Source organism: Staurois parvus, unplaced genomic scaffold, assembly GCF_062004578.1.
Source record: "Staurois parvus isolate SC_StPar_1 unplaced genomic scaffold, SC_StPar_1.0 ptg003650l, whole genome shotgun sequence".
NCBI classification, from domain to species: Eukaryota; Metazoa; Chordata; class Amphibia; order Anura; family Ranidae; genus Staurois; species Staurois parvus.
Window position 1 is genome coordinate 35,001 of NW_028321446.1, and position 21,876 is coordinate 56,876.

The 21,876-nt window shown below is 43.0% G+C and overlaps 1 protein-coding gene across 5 annotated transcripts in view; it reads right to left on the reverse strand.

The window, feature by feature from the left end:
• Positions 1-21,876, reverse strand: part of LOC149427573 (uncharacterized) — a 60,519-nt gene that overhangs the window by 32,190 nt on the left and 6,453 nt on the right. For 4 of the 5 annotated variants that reach the window (XR_016311248.1, XR_016311249.1, XM_089667895.1 and 1 more), the window contains exon 1: positions 8,886-9,156. Coding sequence is in view for 3 of the 5 variants with exons in the window: in XM_089667895.1 (XP_089524021.1) it covers positions 8,886-9,125 (240 nt within the window). In the remaining 2 variants the exon portion in view is untranslated. Of the gene's footprint in view, positions 1-8,885; positions 9,157-16,683; positions 16,810-21,876 lie in introns of those variants that run through there. The other variant, XM_089667896.1, reaches the window with a different exon arrangement.

Consider the following 21,876-nt stretch of genomic DNA (forward strand, 5'->3'; position numbering starts at 1 on the left):
TAGACATTCTTATAATATGTCAACAAAAGTTAGATTTTATTTCCATCATTTACACTTTCAAAATAACAGAAAACAAAAAAATGGCGTCTGCAAAAGTTTGGGCCCCCTGCAGAGTTAATATCTTGTACTGCCCCCTTTGGCAAGTATCACAGCTTGTAAACGCTTTTTGTAGCCAGCCAAGAGTCTTTCAATTCTTCTTTGAGGTATCTTTGCTCATTCTTCCTTACAAAAGTCTTCCAGTTCTTTGAGATTTCTGGGCTGTCTGTCACGCACGGCTCTTTTAAGGTCTATCCATAGATTTTCCATGATGTTGAGGTCAGGAGATTGTGAAGGCCATGGCAAAACCTTCAGTTTACGCCTCTTGATGTAATCCCCCGTGGATTTCGAGGTGTGTTTAGGATCATTATCCATTTGTAGAAGCCATCCTCTCTTTAACTTCAGCTTTTTCAGAGATGGCATCAAGTTACCATCCAAAATTTGCTGAAATTTTATTGAATCCATTTTTCCTTCTACTCGTGAGATGTTCCCTGTGCCACTGGCTGCAACACAACCCCAAAGCATGATTGATCCAACCCCATGCTTAACAGTTGGACAGAGGTTCTTTTCATTAAATTCTGTGCCCCTTCTTCTCCAAACGTACCTTTGCTCATTCCGGCCAAAAAGTTCAATTTTAACCTCATCGGTCCACAGAACTTGTTTCCAAAATGCATCAGGCTTGTCTATATGTTCATTTGCAAAGCTCAAACGATGATTTTTGTGGTGAGGACGTAGAAGAGGTTTTCTTCTGATGACTCTTCCATGAAGACCATATTTGTACAAGTATCTCTTTATAGTGGAATAGTGACCACAACTCCAGTGTCTGCCAGATCTTTCTGGAGGGATCGTGCAGTCAAACGTGGGTTTTGAATTGTTTTTCTCACAATCCTGCGAGCTGTTCTGTCTGATATTTTTCTTGGTCTTCCAGATCTTGCTTTAACTTCCACTGTTCCTGATGACTGCCATTTCTTAATTACATTCCGAACAGAGGATACTGACATCTGAAAACGCTTTGCTATCTTCTTATAGCCTTCTCCAGCTTTGTGAGCGTCAACTATTTTCAGTTTCAGTTTTCTAGACAACTGCTTAGAAGAACCCATGGTGCTGATTGTTGGGGCAAGGTCAGATGAGTCTGGGCATTTAAAACCTTTGAGATTGACATCACCTGGTCTTCCCAGACGATGATTGAGAACAATCCATGACACTGGCAGGTCTCAGCTTGGCAAAGGGGGCAGTACAAGATATTAACTCTGCAGGGGGCCCGAACTTTTGCAGACGCCATTTTTTTGTTTTCTGTTATTTTGAAAGTGTAAATGATGGAAATAAAATCTAACTTTTGTTGACATATTATAAGAATGTCTAATCTGTAATTTGATGCCTTTTGGAGATTTTTCCATCTTTCCTTGGCTTCTTTATGCACATTAATACAAATATTTAGCTGGGGTGCCCAAACTTTTGATCCCCACTGTACAAGCAGTGATGATACAATGCATCCAGTGACACCATATACAAGCGGTGATGACACAATGTATCCAGTGACACCATATACAAGCGGTGATGATACAATGTATCCAGTGACAACATAAAAGCAGTGATGGTACAATGTATCCAGTGACACCATATACAAGCGGTGATGACACAATGTATCCAGTGACACCACATACAAGCGGTGATGATACAATGTATCCAGCAATGTGAGGGAGATGTTAAAGCGGACCTCCGCCCAAAAGGCCTTTGTCCCCCGCTCCCCATTAAGCATTGGCACCTTTGGGGGGGGGGGGGGGGGGGAGCGAGTGGGAAGGGGAATTTGTCAGGTACCTGCTCCGCTTTAACGATCACATAAACTGTATATTGCTGATGATGATATAATGAATATAGTGACAATATAAACACAGTGGTGATGATATAATGTATCCAGTGACACCATATACAAGTGGTGATGATACAATGCATCAAGTGACACCATATACAAGTGGTGATGATACAATGTATCCAGTGACACCATATACAAGTGGTGATGATACAATGCATCCAGTGACACCATATACAAGCGGTGATGATACAATGCATCCAGTGACACCATATACAAGTGGTGATGATACAATGCATCCAGTGACACCATATACAAGTGGTGATGATACAATGCATCAAGTGACACCATATACAAGTGGTGATGATACAATGCATCCAGTGACACCATATACAAGTGGTGATGATACAATGCATCCAGTGACACCATATACAAGTGGTGATGATACAATGCATCCAGCACTGTGACAGTGTTAATGATGACATAACATGTATATTGCTGGTGATGATACATTGTATCCAGTGACAATATAAACACGGTGGCTGCGATGACACAATGTATCCAGCTCTGTAACAATGATGATGACATAATCAGTATATTTCTGATGATGATACATTGTATCCAGTGACACAATAAGTCTTGACTGTTGATGATACAATATATCCCGCACTGTGATAATCGCACAATGTGAATGTTGCTGATGATGATACATTGTATCCAGCACTAGGACAGTGATACCGATGATGATACATTGTATCCAGCACTAGGACAGCGATGCTGATGATGATACATTGTATCCAGCACTAGGACAGCGATGCTGATGATGATACATTGTATCCAGCACTAGGACAGCGATGCTGATGATGATACATTGTATCCAGCACTAGGACAGTGATGCTGATGATGATACATTGTATCCAGCACTAGGACAGTGATGCCGATGATGATACATTGTATCCAGCACTAGGACAGCGATGCTGATGATGATACATTGTATCCAGCACTAGGACAGCGATGCCGATGATGATACATTGTATCCAGCACTAGGACAGTGATGCTGATGATGATACATTGTATCCAGCACTAGGACAGTGATGCTGATGATGATACATTGTATCCAGCACTAGGACAGTGATGCTGATGATGATACATTGTATCCAGCACTAGGACAGTGATACCGATGATGATACATTGTATCCAGCACTAGGACAGTGATACCGATGATGATACATTGTATCCAGCACTAGGACAGCGATGCTGATGATGATACATTGTATCCAGCACTAGGACAGCGATGCTGATGATGATACATTGTATCCAGCACTAGGACAGCGATGCTGATGATGATACATTGTATCCAGCACTAGGACAGTGTTGCCGATGATGATACATTGTATCCAGCACTAGGACAGTGATGCTGATGATGATACATTGTATCCAGCACTAGGACAGTGATGCTGATGATGATACATTGTATCCACCACTAGGACAGTGTTGCCGATGATGAAACATTGTATCCAGCACTAGGACAGTGATACCGATGATGATACATTGTATCCAGCACTAGGACAGTGATGCTGATGATGATACATTGTATCCAGTACTAGGACAGCGATGCTGATGATGATACATTGTATCCAGCACTAGGACAGTGATGCTGATGATGATACATTGTATCCAGCACTAGGACAGCGATGCTGATGATGATACATTGTATCCAGCACTAGGACAGCGATGCTGATGATACATTGTATCCAGCACTAGGACAGCGATGCTGATGATGATACATTGTATCCAGCACTAGGACAGTGATGCTGATGATGATACATTGTATCCAGCACTAGGACAGCGATGCTGATGATGATACATTGTATCCAGCACTAGGACAGCAATGCTGATGATGATACATTGTATCCAGCACTAGGACAGCAATGCTGATGATGATACATTGTATCCAGCACTAGGACAGCAATGCTGATGATGATACATTGTATCCAGCACTAGGACAGTGATGCTGATGATGATACATTGTATCCAGCACTAGGACAGTGATGATGCTGATGATGGTTGTAGTTCATCTGCCGCTGTGCCCCCTGTATGTGGAGCTGAGTGGAAGTTTAGTTTACTGTCTAAGTTCACCCAAATGTGGAAGTTCCGCTTTAAGCCTTTGTCCCCCCCCCCGCTCCTCATTCAGGATTGGCACCTTTGGGGAGGGGGGGGGGGGTACCCGAATTTGACAGGTACCCGCTCCCGCTGCGATCACCTAACAGGGGTAGGCAACCTGCTGCTCTGTAGCTGTTGTGGAACTACATTTCCCATGAGCCATTGCAACATTACAAAACTGACAGTTAAAGCTATGACTTGCAGAGGCATGATGGAACTTGTAGTTCTGCAACAGCTGGAGAGCCGCAGATTGTCTACCCTTGGCCTAGGCAATTGGAAGCTTAAGTTACCCTCCCCTCCTCCCTCCCCGTAGTCTTCTGGGACAGGTGACAGGTCCCAGAAGACTACGGGGCCACAAAGCGCAGCGCTTCTCAGGCATGCATAGTGGGCCCCCGGCTGTGAAGCCGGAAGCTGTCCCAGCCGGGTGCCCACACCGAAGATGCCAGCACCAGAGAGAGAAGACAACCGGTGAACCCAGCCGTGGTGAAGACACCGCATTTGTATTTTGTTTTGTAGGTACCACATTTCTTTACCAAACACAAATAAAAAAAAAAAACACAATCCTGTGTATACACTGTGCTAATGATGACATAATGATGTGTATACACTGTTCATGATACAACAGATCTAGCACTGAGATGACAGACAGAATGGGGGATATGTACTAAAGCTGGAGGGTGCAAAACCAGGAACACTTCTGCATAGAAATCAATCCGCTTCCAGGTTTTATTGCCAAAGCTTCACTGCACAAGCTGAGGTTAGAAATCACATTCTATTTTATATATATATATTAATATAATGTACCCAGGGAAACAATCATAACAAGGATACACCAATAATGATACAATGTACCCAGCACCGTGTAAAGACATGAAATATATATATATTATATATATACAGTTGCAAGAAAAAGTATGTGAACCCCTTGGGATTACGTGGAGTTTTGCATGAATTGGGCATAAAATGTGCTCTGAACGTCATCTAAGTCACAACAATAGAAGAACACAGTCTGCTGAACATAATACTACACAAACATTAGATGTTGCCATGGTTTAATTGCACATAACATGTAAACATTCACAGTGCAGGGAGGAAAAAGTATGTGAACCTTTGGACTTAACTGGTTGACCCTCCTTTGGCAGCAATAACCTCAACCAAACGGTTCCTGTAGTTGCAGATCAGACCTGCACAACGATCTGGAGTCATTTTGGACCACTCCTCTTCACAAAACTGTTTCAGTGTAGCAATATTCTTGGGATGTCTGGTGTGAATCGCTCTCTTAAGGTCATGCCACAGCATTTCAATGGGGTTGAGGTCAGGACTCTGACTGGGCCACTCCAGAAGGCGTATTCTGTGCTGTTGCAGCCATTGTTTTGTTGAATTACTTGTATGCTTTGGGTCATTGTCCTGTTGCATCACCCATCCTCTGCGGAGCTTCAGTTGGCGGACAGATGGTCGTACGTTTTCCTGCAAAATGTCTTGATAAACTCTGGAATTCATTTTCCCATCAACGACAACAATCCGTCCAGGCCCTGAGGCAGCAAAGCAGCCCCAAACCATGATGCTCCCTCCGCCATGTTTCACAGTGGGGATGAGGTTTTGATGTTGGTGTGCTGTGCCTTTTTTTCTCCACACATAGTGTTGTGTGTTCTTCCCAAACAACTCAATCTTGGTTTCATCTGTCCACAGTATATTTTGCCAGTAGTGCTGTGGAACATCCAGGTGCTCTTTTGCAAACTTCAAACGTGCTGCAATATTCTTTTTGGACAGCAATGGCTTCCTCCGTGGTGTCCTCCCATGTACTCCATTCTTGTTTAATGTTTTCCTTATTGTAGATGTGTCAACAAAAATGTTAGCATGTGCCAGAGATTTCTGGAGGTCTTTAGCTGACACTCTGGGATTCTTCTTTACCTCATGCAGCATTCTGCGCTGTGCTCTTGCAGTCATTTTTACAGGACGACCACGCCTAGGGAGAGTAGCAACAGTGCTAAACTTTCTCCATTTGTAGACAGTCTATCTTACCGTGGACACATGAACATCAAGGCTTTTGGAGATACTTTTTTAACCCTTTCCAGCTTCATGCAAGTCAACAATTCTTGATCGTAGGTCTTCTGAGAGCTCTTTTCTGCGAGGCATAGTTCACATCAGACAGTGCTTCTTGAAACCAGTAAACCCAAAACAGGTGTGTGTTTTTTTAAGGGCAGGACAGCTGTCAGCAACACATCCAATATCATCACACTGATTGGAGTCAAGGTTGGCTCACTCCTGGCTCCAATTAGCTCTGGGAGAAGTCATTAAGCTAGGGCCTCACATACTTTTTCCTCCCTGCACTGTGAATGTTTACATGTTATGTGCAATTAAACCATGGCAACATCTAATGTTTGTGTAGTATTATGTTCAGCAGACTGTGTTCTTCTATTGTTGTGACATAGATGACGTTCAGAGCACATTTTATACCCAATTCATACAAAACTCCTCGTAATCCCAAGGGGTTCACATACTTTTTCTTGCAACTGTATATATATATATATACATACACACAATGGTGGTGATGATACAATGTATCCAGCACTGATAAAGACGACACAATAAAAATAAATAGAGTATTTTTTCAGTGGGAACACAGTTTTGTCACTTCCAGCACTGAATGCATGTAATGGCAAGGGCTGATGGGGGATCTATCTTTGCTGGCTGCTGGGGGATCTACCACTGCTGGCTGCTGGGGGGGGGGATCTACCACTGCTGGGGAAGATCTACCACTGCTGGCGGGGATCTACCACTGCTGGCGGGGATCTACCACTGCTGGCGGGGATCTACCACTGCTGGCGGGGATCTACCACTGCTGGCTGCTGGAGGGGATCTACCACTGCTGGCTGGATCTATAGTCACTGAAGGTGATATTCTTGTGTGGTGGTCTATTGCTGGCTGGAGAGGGATCTATTGTTGATAGGCTCAAATGTTGCTGGAAGAGATAGACTGTTGAGGGAGGGGTCTACTGATGCTGGCTGCTGGGAGATCTGTTGTAGCTGCTGGGAGATCTGTTGTAGCTGCGGTGGTATTTAGCTTTGAATGGGGGGGGCAGTGTTATTGCTGGAGGAATTGCTGCAGGCTGCACATGATCTATTTTTCTCCTTTTCTTGTTATTATTAACAAATTACAAAGTATTCAGCACTGCAAAATGATACTTGGCTCTGTATTCTCTACAGGTGGTGGTACTGGGAGGTGGGTAGGTGGTGGAACCACCAAGGGATGGCACTCAGAGGTGGGCAGGGGGCAGAGACTAGAAGTGACTCGGAAGGGGGGAGTTCCCGCACCTATTTTTTGAGGGAATAAAAGCCCTGGGGAGACATGATGATGATACATTGTATCTAGTGAAACAATAAGTATACACTGGTGATGATACAATGTATGCAGTAGAATAGTGATGACTATATAAACAAATTATAATGATGATACAATGTATCCACCACCGATAATGAAGACAGCATATAATTATTTATATATATAAAATGGTGATAATACAATCTATCCGGGGCCATAATAAAAATATTCAGTATACACTGGTGAAGATACAATGTAACCAGTAGAGTAATAGTATTGCAAGAATATATATGACACACACCCATACATACACATATATAATCATTATTATACAGGATCTGTAAAGCGCCAACAGTTTGCTCAGCGCTTTATATGATGGTGATAATAAATATATATATTTATTATCAGTGCAGGATACATTGTATATTCATTATTCGAACCCCTCGTGTATTGTATTGTTACTGTCTTGTCTCATGTTCTGTCCCCCTCGCTAATGTACAGCGCTGAGCAAACCCTTTGGCGCTATATAAATACTGTATAATAATAATTATTATACATTGCATCATCACCATATATCTATATACATTAAGTCATCCCTATCACACTACTGGATACATTGTATCATTGTTGCCTATAAAATAAATATATATATATATATATATATATATATATATATATATGTAAATAAAATGTGTCTGCACTAACAGTGATTATTATTATACAGGATTTATATAGCGCCAACAGTTTAGTGATGGATACATTGTATCCACAAACAAAAACACATGTAGATTATGATACAATGTATTCAGCACTGATATTATATATTACAAAGTATAATAATAAGTATACACTGGTGATCATACAATGTATCCAGCAGTGTGATAGCAATAACTATATATATTTATTAGTAATGATACAATGTATCCAGTAGTGTGATAGCAATTATATATATATATATAATAGTAATGATACAATGTATCCATCACTGATAATGCAGACACACACAATATATTTATAGTCATTTATTTATTTAAATTCTTTTAGGCAACAATGATACAATGTATCCAGCAGTGTGATAGGGATGACTTAATGTACACAGATATATGGTGATGATACAATGTATAATAATGAATCTACAATGTATCCTGCACTGATAATAAAGATATATGTATCCTCATCACCGTCGTATATTCATCACACTGCTGGATACAATGTATACTGATTATGTCATTAGATACATTGTATCCTCATCACCGATATATGTGTGGAATGAACATATATATATAAAACACACATATATTGGTGATGATGATACAATGTATCCAATGACACAACAAGTATACATTGTATCCAGCAGTGTGATGAATATACGATGAGGATACAATGTATATATACACACACACACATACAATGGTGATAATAATAAATAGAAGTGAGCGGCGGGCGCGCGCCTCTCCGCCGTCACGTGACCGCGCCCCGCTCCCCCCAGCAGGTGATGCTGTGTGAGGGTCTCCTCCATCCCCCTCCCCCGGTCCCGTCACCCTCCTCCGCCCACCTGAGCGCTATGTGTGTCCCGGGCAGAGGCCTCCGCCGGGCGCTGGGTGTTGCGGGGTATGCCGGGTATCCGAGGCTTGGCCGGCGGCTCCTCCTCCTCCGGTTTCCCGACTGTCTGGAACGCCACCCGGGCCCGATCGGTCCGGTTCCCGCTTCTCCCCACCCACGGCCGGCCCGGAAAGCGGCCCCGAACCGAGCCCGAGGCTCCGGGACCCGCCGAGGCCGCAGCCGCCATCTTCATCCGCTCTGCGAACTACAGCCCAATCGCTCCGCACTGCGCCTGCGCCAAACACTCCGCTTTTTTCCTTCGCCCCGCCTCCAGCCGTGGGGCACCACGGGATTGCAGTCCTCGGGGCAGAACGCAGAGTGGCTCCCTGTGAAAGCGTGGACTACGCTTCCCGGCAGCCACCGCGGCTGAGGTCTGTTTGTTCATAAGCGCGGGGCGCCAAGGGGGCTGTAGTTCCGAACTAGGGCAGTAGAGCAGAGCCTAGTCAAACTGCACACTACAATTCCCAGAAGCAAGCGCGCGAAGAACCGCCCCTGGACGCCAAGTTGCGATGCATCAAGGGATTGTAGTTCAGAATCAAGGACACAGCACACTAAGGAGCAGAGAAAGAACCACATCTCCCGGCACCCGATGCGCCCACAGACGCAAGTCACTATGGGCAAGTGGTACCGGGGAAAAAAAATAACACCGAATCAATTTGAAGCTGGACAACATTTCCCATCAGCCACTGCACGGCGTACAGGGGAGAGCGGGACCACAGCGCGAGAGAGGAGGCGGAGGGGGGAATCTGTCCTGAATAGACAGACGGGAACAGAGAGGGGGCGGAGCATGCGCAGCTGCTAGACTAGAGCTCCGGCACGCCTATTGGACAGACAGCTACAGGGCATCTGAGGACCCCCACCCCTCTCCTCCCGACACCAACAATCCCGGCATGCAGCGCGGGTCCCTGACTGACAGGGGCTGCTGAGGGGGAGTTTCCCGCCTCTTCCACAAGAACCATCTTATGTAATCCTGAGGATAGAGACAAGTTCCACTCTGAGACCACCATAGTACATGGTGCCAAAACCCCCCCCCCCCAACACAGTGCCAACCCTGAGACCACCATAATACATGGTGCCAACACAGTGCCAACCCTGAGACCACCATAGTACATGGTGCCAACCCCCCCAACACAGTGCCAACCCTGAGACCACCATAGTACATGGTGCCAACCCCCCCAACACAGTGCCAACCCTGAGACCACCATAGTACATGGTGCCAACCCCCCTAACACAGTGCAAACCCTGAGACCACCATAATACATGGTGCCAACCCCCCGCCCAACACAGTGCCAACCCTGAGACCACCATAGTACATGGTGCCAACCCCCCCAACACAGTGCCAACCCTGAGACCACCATAGTACATGGTGCCAACCCTGAGACCACCATAATACATGGTGCCAACCCCCCGCCCAACACAGTGCCAACCCTGAGACCACCATAGTACATGGTGCCACCCCCCCAACACAGTGCCAACCCTGAGACCACCATAGTACATGGTGCCAACCCCCCCCCCTCAACACAGTGCCAACCCTGAGACCACCATAATACATGGTGCCAACCCCCCCCCTCAACACAGTGCCAACCCTGAGACCACCATAGTACATGGTGCCAACCCCCCCCCCTCAACACAGTGCCAACCCTGAGACCACCATAATACATGGTGCCAACCCCCCCCCAACACAGTGCCAACCCTGAGACCACCATAATACATGGTGCCACCCCCCCAACACAGTGCCAACCCCGAGACCACCATAATACATGGTGCCAGCCCCCCCAACACAGTGCCAACCCTGAGACCACCATAGTACATGGTGCCAACCCCCCCCCCCCTCAACACAGTGCCAACCCTGAGACCACCATAGTACATGGTGCCAACCCCCCCCCCTCAACACAGTGCCAACCCTGAGACCACCATAGTACATGGTGCCAACCCCCCCAACACAGTGCTAACCCTGAGACCACCATAATACATGGTTCCACCCCCCCAACACAGTGCCAACCCTGAGACCACCATAATACATGGTGCCAGCCCCCCCCAACACAGTGCCAACCCTGAGACCACCATAGTACATGGTGCCAACCCCCCCAACACAGTGCCAACCCTGAGACCACCATAGTACATAGTGCCAACCCCAAGACCACCATAATAAATGGTGCCAACCCTGAGACCACCATAATACATGGTGCCAACCCCCCCAACACAGTGCCAACCCTGAGACCACCATAGTACATGGTGCCAACCCCCCCAACACAGTATGAACCCTGAGACCACCATTATACATGGTGCCAACCCTGAGACCACCATAATACATGGTGCCAACCCCCACCACAGACAGTGCAAACCCCAAGACCACCATAGTACATGGCCCTAACCCCCACCACAGACAGTGTGAACCCCGAGACCACCATAATACATGGCCCCAACCCCCACCACACAGTGCGAACCCCGAGACCACCATAATACACGGCCCCAATCCCCACCACACAGTGCGAACCCCGAGACCACCATAATACATGGTGCAACCCCCACCACACAGTGCGAAACCCCGAGACCACCATGAACCCTTCTATATACAGTATACAGGGCGCCAACTCCCACCACACAGTGCCACATATTTTATATATATATATATATAGACAGTATGTCACCCCTGACAGGAATATCAGGACAATAATACAAATACTGAGGAGAAAAATATAATTAAGAATATACTATAAATATATACAGTATATATATTCCTGTTTAAATGGTGTGCAATTCTTTGCAGTGCGTTCATTTTGTATGGACTCAAATCGCACCGCAAAGGTTTCGGTTTCCGGTATCGGAGCACTAGCACTGGCACCAATACCAGTGTCAATGCAAACCCAATACAAACATAAACAACGTATCAAATTTTATAAGTATACCTTATATATATTTAAACTAAAAATCACATTACCTGAAAAAAAAAATAAAATGAAGACATAAATATATATATATATATATATATTATAATATATTAATAAAATAAATGTAATATTTAAATTTTAAATTTTTTTATTTGAGATTTAAAAAATAAAGGTATACACAATAATAATAATGTAATACGTTGCTGGCTATTATATAGATGTCTACAGTATAAATAAATATGTATGTATGCGAGCCGAGCCAAATATTAAAAGTCAGCAGCTAGGCCCCTTTCACGCGGGCGTTCTGTATGTCCGTTTTTCATCTGTCCATTTACGGATGAAAACCGGAACCCCGTGTATTTCTGTGGATTAGCGGATGTAAACAGATGATCGTCTGTTTACATCCCCTAATGTCCGCTTCTGTTAACATCGGATTTTTTGAACAGGAGAAAACCTTATTTTTCTTCCGTAAAAAAAAAACAAAAACATAATGGATGAAAAAAGGATGTAAATGGATATACGGTCCATTTTTGCATTGGTAAAGGATGTAAAAAACGGATGTAAACTGATGAAAAACGAATGCAAACTATCTGTTTTTTCTTGTAAAAAATGTGACTGAGCTGATGAAAAAAAAATGGATGTAAACTGATGAAAAACATGAAAAATGGATGAAAACCGGATGTAAATGATGAATAATGGATGAAAAACGGATGTAAATGATGAATAATGGATGAAAAACGGATGTGAACTGATGAAAAACAGAAGAAAACTGGAGGTGAACTTATCTGTTTTTTTTGTTGGAAAAAAACGTGACTGAACTGATGAAACAAAAATTGATGTAAACTGAGGAAAAACAGATGAAAAACGGATGTAAACTATGTTTTTTCTTGTAAAAAACGTGGCTGAACTGATGAAAAAAATGGATGTAAACTGATGAAAAATGGATGTAAACTGCTAAAAAATGGATTTAAACTGACATACAGTCCATTTTTGCATTGGTAAAGGATGTAAAAAATGGATGTAAGCTACAGTTGTGGCCAAAATTATTCAACCCCCACTGAAATTGAGTGTTTTGGCCAGTTTGACATTGCTTTTGATCATTCAGTCATCTTGCTTACATTTACATTAAAGAGGCACTTGTAGGTCAGACAAATATAACATAACAGTTATAATGAAATAACCACAAATGTCTTTTCTGTGCTCACAGCATTATCAGTTTTATTCAACCCCCAAGTGACATTCAATCTTAGTACTTAGTACAGCATCCTTTTACAGTTATAACAGCTTTTAAACGTGAAGCATAGCTTGACACAAGTGTCTTGCAGCGATCTACGGGTATCTTCGCCCATTCTTCATGGGCAAAGGCCTCCAGTTCAGTCACATTCTTAGGCTTGCGCACTGCAACTGCTTTCTTTAAGTCCCACCAGAGGTTCTCAATCGGATTTAAGTCTGGTGACTGCGATGGCCACTCCAAAATGTTCCAGCCTTTCCTCTGCAACCATGCTCTAGTGGACTTGGAGGTATGCTTGGGATCATTGTCCTGTTGAAAGGTCCAACGTCTCCCAAGCCTCAGGTGTGTGACGGACTGCATCACGTTTCCATCCAATATCTCCTGGTACTGAAGAGAATTCATGGTACCTTGCACACGCTGAAGCTTCCCTGTACCTGCAGAAGCAAAACAGCCCCAAAGCATGATTGACCCTCCACCATGCTTCACAGTAGGCAAGGTGTTCTTTTCATCATAGGCCTTGTTCTTCCTCCTCCAAACATAGCGTTGATCCATGGGCCCAAACAGTTCTAATTTTGTTTCATCAGTCCACAGAACACTATCCCACAACTTTTGTGGTTTGTCCACATGGCTTTTGGCATACTGCAGTCGACTCTTCTTATTCTTTGGAGACAGCAAGGGGGTACGCCTGGGAGTTCTGGCACGGAGGCCTTCATTACGCAGTGTGCGTCTTATTGTCTGGGCTGAAACTTCTGTACCCACATCTGACAAATCTTTTCTCAGTTCCTCAGCAGTCACACGGGGACTTCTCTCCACTCTACGCTTCAGGTAGCGCACAGCAGTCGAAGTCAGCATCTTCTTTCTGCCACGACCAGGTAGCGTTTCAACAGTGCCCTTTGCCTTGAATTTGCGAATGATGCTTCCTAAGGTGTCTCTTGGTATGTTTAACATCTTTGCAATCTTCTTATAGCCATTGCCCTTCCTGTGAAGAGAAATCACCTCTTCTCTTGTCTTCCTGGACCATTCTCTTGCCTTCACCATGTTTGTAACCACACCAGTAAATGTCTAGAAGGAGCTGAGTATCACAGTCATTTTAAAGCTGCCTAATTGGTGCTTATTATGCTTGATTGCTGCCCGGTGACATCCACAGGTGTTTTCAATACCTGATGGAAAGCACCTGTATGAACCTCTGTTCTTCAGAGTGGTAGTCTTTAAGGGGTTGAATAATTGTGGCAATGAAGAAACCACATAAGAACCATTTACTACTGTATTACATAAACAATTGATGTCATTTTAGTTGCATTTGGGTAGTTACAACGTCCTTGTAGGATTTGATTCTGAATACAATTCCAAATGTACACTATAGTCCCTAAACCCCTTTACAGCATTGGGGGTTGAATAATTTTGGCCACAACTGTATCTGTTTTCTTGTAAAAAATGTGACTGAACTGATGAAAAAAAATGGATGTAAACTGATGAAAAACAGATGAAAAATGGATGTAAATGATGAAAAATAGATGAATACCGGGTGTGAACTGATCTGTTTTTTCTTAGAAAAAATGTGACTGAACTGATGAATAAAAATGGATGTAAACTGATGAAAAATGGATGTGAATTGATCCATTTTTCCTTAGAAAAAACATGACTGAACTGATTAAAAAACTGATGAAAAACAGATGAACAACAGATGTGAACTTATCCATTTTTTTCTTGGAAAAAACATGACTGAACTGATGAAAAATGGATGTAAACTGACATACAGTACATTTTTGCATTGGTAAAGGATGTAAAAAATGTGTGTAAACTGATGAAAAATGGATGTAAACTATCTGTTTTTTCTTGTAAAAAATGTGACTGAACTGATGGAAAAAAAATGGATGAAAAAGAGATGAAAAATGGATTAAAAAACGGATGTAAATGATGAAAAACGGATGTGAACTGATCCGTTATTTTCTTAGAAAAAGCGTGACTGAATTGATGAAAAAAAACATGTAAATGATGAAAAACGGATGTGAATTTATCTGTTTTTTTCTTGGAAAAAACATGACTGAACTGATGAAAAATGGATGTAAACTGACATACAGTGCATTTTTGCATTGGTAAAGGATGTAAACTGATGAAAAATGGATGTAAACTATCTGTTTTTTCTTGTAAAAAATGTGACTGAACTGATGAAAAAAAATGGATGTAAACTGATGAAAAACAGAAGAAAAATGGATGAAAAACAGATGTAAATGATGAAAAATTGATGAAAAACGGATGTGAACTGATCTGTTTTCTCTTAGAAAAAAAGTGACTGGACTGATGAAAAAAACAGATGTAAATGATGAAACAAAGATGAAAAACGGATGTGAATTTATCCATTTTTTTTCTTGGAAAAAACGTGACTGAACTGATGAAAAATGGATGTAAACTGACATACAGTACATTTTTGCATTGGTAAAGGATGTAAAAAATGTGTGTAAACTGATGAAAAATGGATGTAAACTATCTGTTTTTTCTTGTAAAAAATGTGACTGAACTGATGGAAAAAAAATGGATGAAAAAGAGATGAAAAATGGATTAAAAACGGATGTAAATGATGAAAAACGGATGTGAACTGATCCGTTATTTTCTTAGAAAAAGCGTGACTGAACTGATGAAAAAAAACATGTAAATGATGAAAAACGGATGTGAATTTATCTGTTTTTTTCTTGGAAAAAACATGACTGAACTGATGAAAAATGGATGTAAACTGACATACAGTCCATTTTTGCATTGGTAAAGGATGTAAACTGATGAAAAATGGATGTAAACTATCTGTTTTTTCTTGTAAAAAATGTGACTGAACTGATGAAAAAAAATGGATGTAAACTGATGAAAAACAGAAGAAAAATGGATGAAAAACAGATGTAAATGATGAAAAATTGATGAAAAACGGATGTGAACTGATCTGTTTTCTCTTAGAAAAAAAGTGACTGGACTGATGAAAAAAACAGATGTAAATGATGAAACAAAGATGAAAAACGGATGTGAATTTATCCGTTTTTTTCTTGGAAAAAACGTGACTGAACTGATGAAAAATGGATGTAAACTGACATACAGTCCATTTTTGCATTGGTAAAGGACGTAAAAACGGATGTAAACTGATTAAAAATGGATGTAAACTATCTGTTTTTTTTTTTAAAAAACGTGACTGAACTGATGAATAAAAATGGATGTAAACTGATGAAAAACAGATGAAAAATGGATGTAAATGATGAAAAATGGATGTGAACTGATCCATTTTTCCTTAGAAAAAACATGACTGAACTGATGAAAAAAAATGGATATAAACTGATGAAAAATGAATGTAAACTGACATACAGTCCATTTCTGCATTGGTAAAGGATGTAAAAATTATTTTTATTATTCCTAATATTATTTTATATTATTATTTTATTATTTGTATTATTATTATTAATAATTTTAATTATTATATTATTTTATTAATTTTAATTATTATTATTATTATTATTAATAATATTTTTATTATTATATAATTATATAATAGTAGTAATAATAATAAAATAATAATAAAAATTATTATTATTATTAATAATAAGAATAATTTTAAAAAAAGGAGAAAAAAAATTAATAAACCTGAAACTTACAAATGTTGCCATTCCACGAGTTCCCGGTGACGGTCACATCCTTCTCCATTGCTGCGATGATTTGCTTGGCACCCCGTCCAGATTTCAGCATGTTGAACTTGAGGACCACCCATTTATTGCTGCCCCCTACAGACAGAAGGACAAAACAGCAATAAAAAAACCTGAAACATGTTACTGGCGGAGCTAGATTCAACCTATAGTTCATAGCTGAAGACAGTCAATTCAATTTGTAGGAGGGGACTGTAGGAGGGGCGGGGCTCCGGTGAGGCTGCGCTCTACAATGACAGAAGGACCCGAAGTTTGAGATCCGCGAGTCAAACGAGAGATCAGAAAAAAGGTCCAAGAGTCCAAAATCCTTCCATATTTGGGATCTATTTACTTAGAAAAAATGTCTCTGCCTTCGCACCGAACCTCGGAAATAATAATGTTTTTCTAATATGTGCGAGGTGTCATTTTCTGTGTGTTTCCTATGATCGTCGGCGCCATCTAGCGGCCATTATGCTGTATGCAATGTTTAACCACTCGCCTACCGCGCCAATGCTGACATTCCTCTCCTACACCAAAAATCAGCATTTTTGATAAAAAATTACTTATGCAGGCCATAGACGGTTCGTTTATCGGCCAGTTCGTTCTGTAAACCGATGTTGCCACCAATGATTGCGAAAATCGACCGTTCTTCACAAATTTTTCAGCATGACCGATAAACAAAATGAGGAGGAATCGCGAAAATCGGCCGATTCCATTGCCCCACAAACAGTGCGAAAATCAGCCGATTATTCTTTCCGACGAAAAAAATTGGCTGATAAACAAACCGTCTATGGCCTGCATTATGTAGGTCATAGACGGGTCGAAAACCGTCCGTTTTTTAAAAAAAAAACTAAAAAAATCGGTCGTTCGATCGGCCGACGTTACCACCAACGGTAAAAAAAACGGCCGATTTTTGTCCCGTCTACGGCCGGCATCTAACCCCATAATTACTTCTGTCCCTGCAGAGAGCCCCGCTATTATATTTTACATGAAAGTCTTGCGGTTGCAACAATGTATCCATTTGTATCCATTTCGGATACAGATGTTTTATTTGGATACAAATGGATACATTGTTGCAACCGCAAGACTTTCATGTAAAATATAATAGAGGACTGGAATTCTTCTTCTTCTTTCTCTTCTTTTTCTGCTTCTTTCTCTTTTTCTACTTCTTCTTTTTTTCTTCTTTTTCTTCTTCTTTTTCTTTTCTCTTGCAGGCTCAGATTTTTTATCGGTAAAACGATCGGCTGATTTGCCCATCATTGTCGTCAAAATCGGCTGCAAATTTTCCAACATGCCCAATAAAAAAAATGTGCAAAAAAGCCCGAAAAACGGCTGACCAATTAACCCACTAACGGTGCGAAAAAAAAATTGGCCGATTTTCGACCCGTCTATGGCCCCCCATTAGTCGCCACCAAACATTCTATATTTTGTAAGCAGAGGCCCTACAGACTAAAACAGTGACAGCTGATATTTGCGCAAACCCACATTTAAAAAAAATCACAACAGACCTCCTGCTCTCTAGCTCCCTTGTCTCCTCTTCTCATGCTCATCTCCAGGACTTCTCCAGAACCTCTCCCCATCCTCTAGAACTCTCTACCCCAATCTATCCAACTATCGCCTACTTTCCCCACTTTACATCACCAATCTTGTCTCCAAATATCACCCAAACCATCCTCTCCGCTCCTCCCACGACCTGCTCTCTGGCTCCCTTGTCTCCTCCTCCCATGCTCGTTTCCAGGACTTCTCCGGAGCCTCCCCCCATCCTCTGGAACTCTCTACCCCAATCTATATGACTATCGCCTACTCTCCCAAATTACATCACCAATCTTGTCTCCAAATATCACCCAAACCGTCCTCTCCGCTCCTCCCACAACCTCCTGCTCTCTGGCTCCCTTGTCTCCTCCTCCCATGCTCGTTTCCAGGTCTTCTCCAGAGCCTCCCCCCATTGTCTGGAACTCTCTACCCCAATCTATCTGACTAACGCCTACTCTGTCCCAAATTGCATCACCAATCTTGTCTCCAAATATCACCCAAACCGTCCTCTCCGCCCCTCCGACAACCTCCTGCTCTTGGGCCCCCTTGTATCCTCCTCTCATGCTTGTCTCCAGGACTTCTCAGGAGCCTCCCCCATCCTCTGGAACTCTCTACCCCAATTTATCAGACTATCGCCTACTCTGCTCACTTTTAGGTGATCCCTGAAAACCCATCACATATAAAACCATTTATAACTCCGCCCCCAATTACATCACCAATCTTGTCTCCAAATATCACCCAAACCGCACTCTCCGCTCCTCCCACAACCTCCTGCTCTCTGGCTCCTATGTCTCCTCATCTCATGCTCGTGTCCAGGACTTCTCCAGAGCCTCCCCCCATCCTCTGGAACTCTCTACCCCAATTTATCAGACTATTGCCTACTCTGCTCACTTTTAGGCGATCCCTAAAAACCTGTCACATATAAACCCATTTATAACTCCGACCCCAATTACATCACCAAACTTGTCTCCAAATATCACCCAAACTGTCCTCCCTGCTCCTCCGACGACCTCCTGCTGTCTAAATCCCTTGTCTCCTCCTCTCATTCTCCTCTCCAGGACTTCTCCAGAGCCTCCCCCCATCCTCTGGAACTCTCTACCTAAATCTATCTGACTATCACCTACATTTAGGTGATCTCTGAAAGCCTCTCTCTTCAGTGAAGCCTATCCTGCCGTCGGCTAATAACCGAATCTTCTATCCCTCCTGTCAGTCCATCCCCCACAGTTATTACCTTTTGTACCGCCAGCTCCTCCCACTTAGATTGTAAGCTCCCAGGATCAGGACCCTCCTAACCCTCTTGTATTGAACTGTATTGTTGCTGTATTGTCTCCCGTTATATTGTAAAGTGCTGAGCAAACTGTTGGCGCCATAAATCCTGTATAATAATAATAATAGTTTGGTCAAATATAAAAGAAAATGTTACGGCGAGTAATTAGAGACCAAACATGTCACATGTTAAAGCTGCGTATGCTTGTGGAATGGCGCCAAACTGCAGTAAAAATTTCCAGAGGCAACACTTTTAAAGCCGTCACAGGTTACCAATCTATCATAACGTAGGAGAATTATTTCCCTCACTATAACATTTTGTATCGGGCCGCCGGCCTTTCCACACACATGACCTTTAATGGCCCCCCAGTCTTAGTCCGTAGGGTTCAATATTGAGTTGGCCCCGCCCTTTCCACACACATGACCTTTAATGGCCCCCCAGTCTTAGTCCGTAGGGTTCAATATTGAGTTCGCCCCGCCCTTTCCACGCACATGACCTTTAATGGCCCCCCAATCTTAGTCCGTAGGGTTCAATATTGAGTTGGCCCCGCCCTTTCCACACACATGACCTTTAATGGCTCCCTAGTCTTAGTTCGTAGGGTTCAATATTGAGTTGGCCCCGCCCTTTCCACGCACATGACCTTTAATGGCCCCCCAGTCTTAGTCCGTAGGGTTCAATATTGAGTTGGCCCCGCCCTTTGCAGCTATAACAGCTTCAACTCTTCTGGGAAGGCCGTCCACAAGGTTTAGGAGGGTGTCTATGGGAAGGTTGGACCATTCCTCCAGAAGCACATTTGTCAGGTCAGGCACTGATGTCGGGGGAGGGGGCCTGGCTCGCAGTCTCCGCTCTAATTCATCCCAAAGGTGTTCTATGGGGTTGAGGTCAGGACTCTGTGCAGGCCAGTCAAGTTCCTCCACCCCAAACTGGCTCCTCCATGTCTTTATGGACCTTGCTTTGTGCACTGGTGCGCAGTCATGTTGGAACAGGAAGGGGCCATCCCCAAACTCCTCCCACAAAGTTGGGAGCATGAAATTTTACAAAATGTCACCTTCACTGGAACTAGGAGGCCAAGCCCAACCCCTGCAAAAAAACACCCCCACACCACAATCCCCACTCCACCAAACTTTACACTTGGCACAATGCAGTCACGCAAGTACCGTTCTCCTGGCAACCGCCAAACCCAGACACGTCCATCGGATTGCTAGTCAGAGAAGCATGATTGGTCACTCCAGAGAACACGTCTCCCCTGCTCTAGAGTCCAGTGGCGGCGTGCTTTACACCACGGCATCCACCGCTTTGCATTGCACTTGGTGATGGAAGGCTTGGATGCAGCTGCTCGGCCATGGAAACCCATTCCATGAAGCTCTCTACGCACTGTTGTTGGGCTCATCTGAAGGCCACACCAAGTTTGGAGGTCTTTAGCTATTGACTCTGCAGACAGTTGGCGACTTCTGCGCACTGTGCGCTTCAGCATGCGCTGACCCCACCCTGTCATGTGACGTGGCCTACCACTTGGTGGCTGAGTGGCTGTTGTTCCCAGTTGCTTCCACTTTGTTATAATCCCACTAACAGTTGGTGGGATATTTAGTAGCCAGGAAATGTCACGGATGGACTTATTGCCCAGGTGGCCACCTATCACGGGACCACGCTGGGAGTCACTGAGCTCCTGAGAGCGACCCATTCTTCACCAATGTTTGTAGAAGCCGTCTGCATGCCTAGGGGCTGATTGTATACACCTGTGTTCATGGAGGGGATTGGAACACCTGAATCACATGATATGGAGGGGATTGGAACACCTGAATCACATGATATGGAGGGGATTGGAACACCTGAATCACATGATTGGGAGGGCGGAACCAATACTTTTGGCACTATAGTGCATGTGTGCGGGGCCTGCGTGCCATTGTTAAAATAAAAAATAAAAACAATTTTCTTTACACTGTCCTTTTAACTTTTTTTGTATCAACTTTATTGCTATCACAGGGGATGAACACCATTTGTTTTCTATTCTATTCTCTTCAGATATCGGAAGCCGGCTATATTCTTGCACTAATGCGCAGTCTTTGAAGAAAATCAGCAATCGTCAGCAAAATGTTTACATTTCAAATTTCCTTTCGAATTCGATTTGAAATTGAGACGAAATTTAAGTTTGTTCTTTCGGATTCGTTTAACTTTGTTACTATTGTAATTCGGAAATGCGGATACATCCGAATCTCCGAAAAAAAAGAAAATTTCATCCGAATTTAGAGTCAGAACAAAACTAACTGCATGTCTTATTTTTATTTTTTTATTCATTTTTTTTTTTAAATACTAAAACCAGAGCAGTTCAGTGTCCCTAATCAACGCCACCACCACTCACAGTGTCC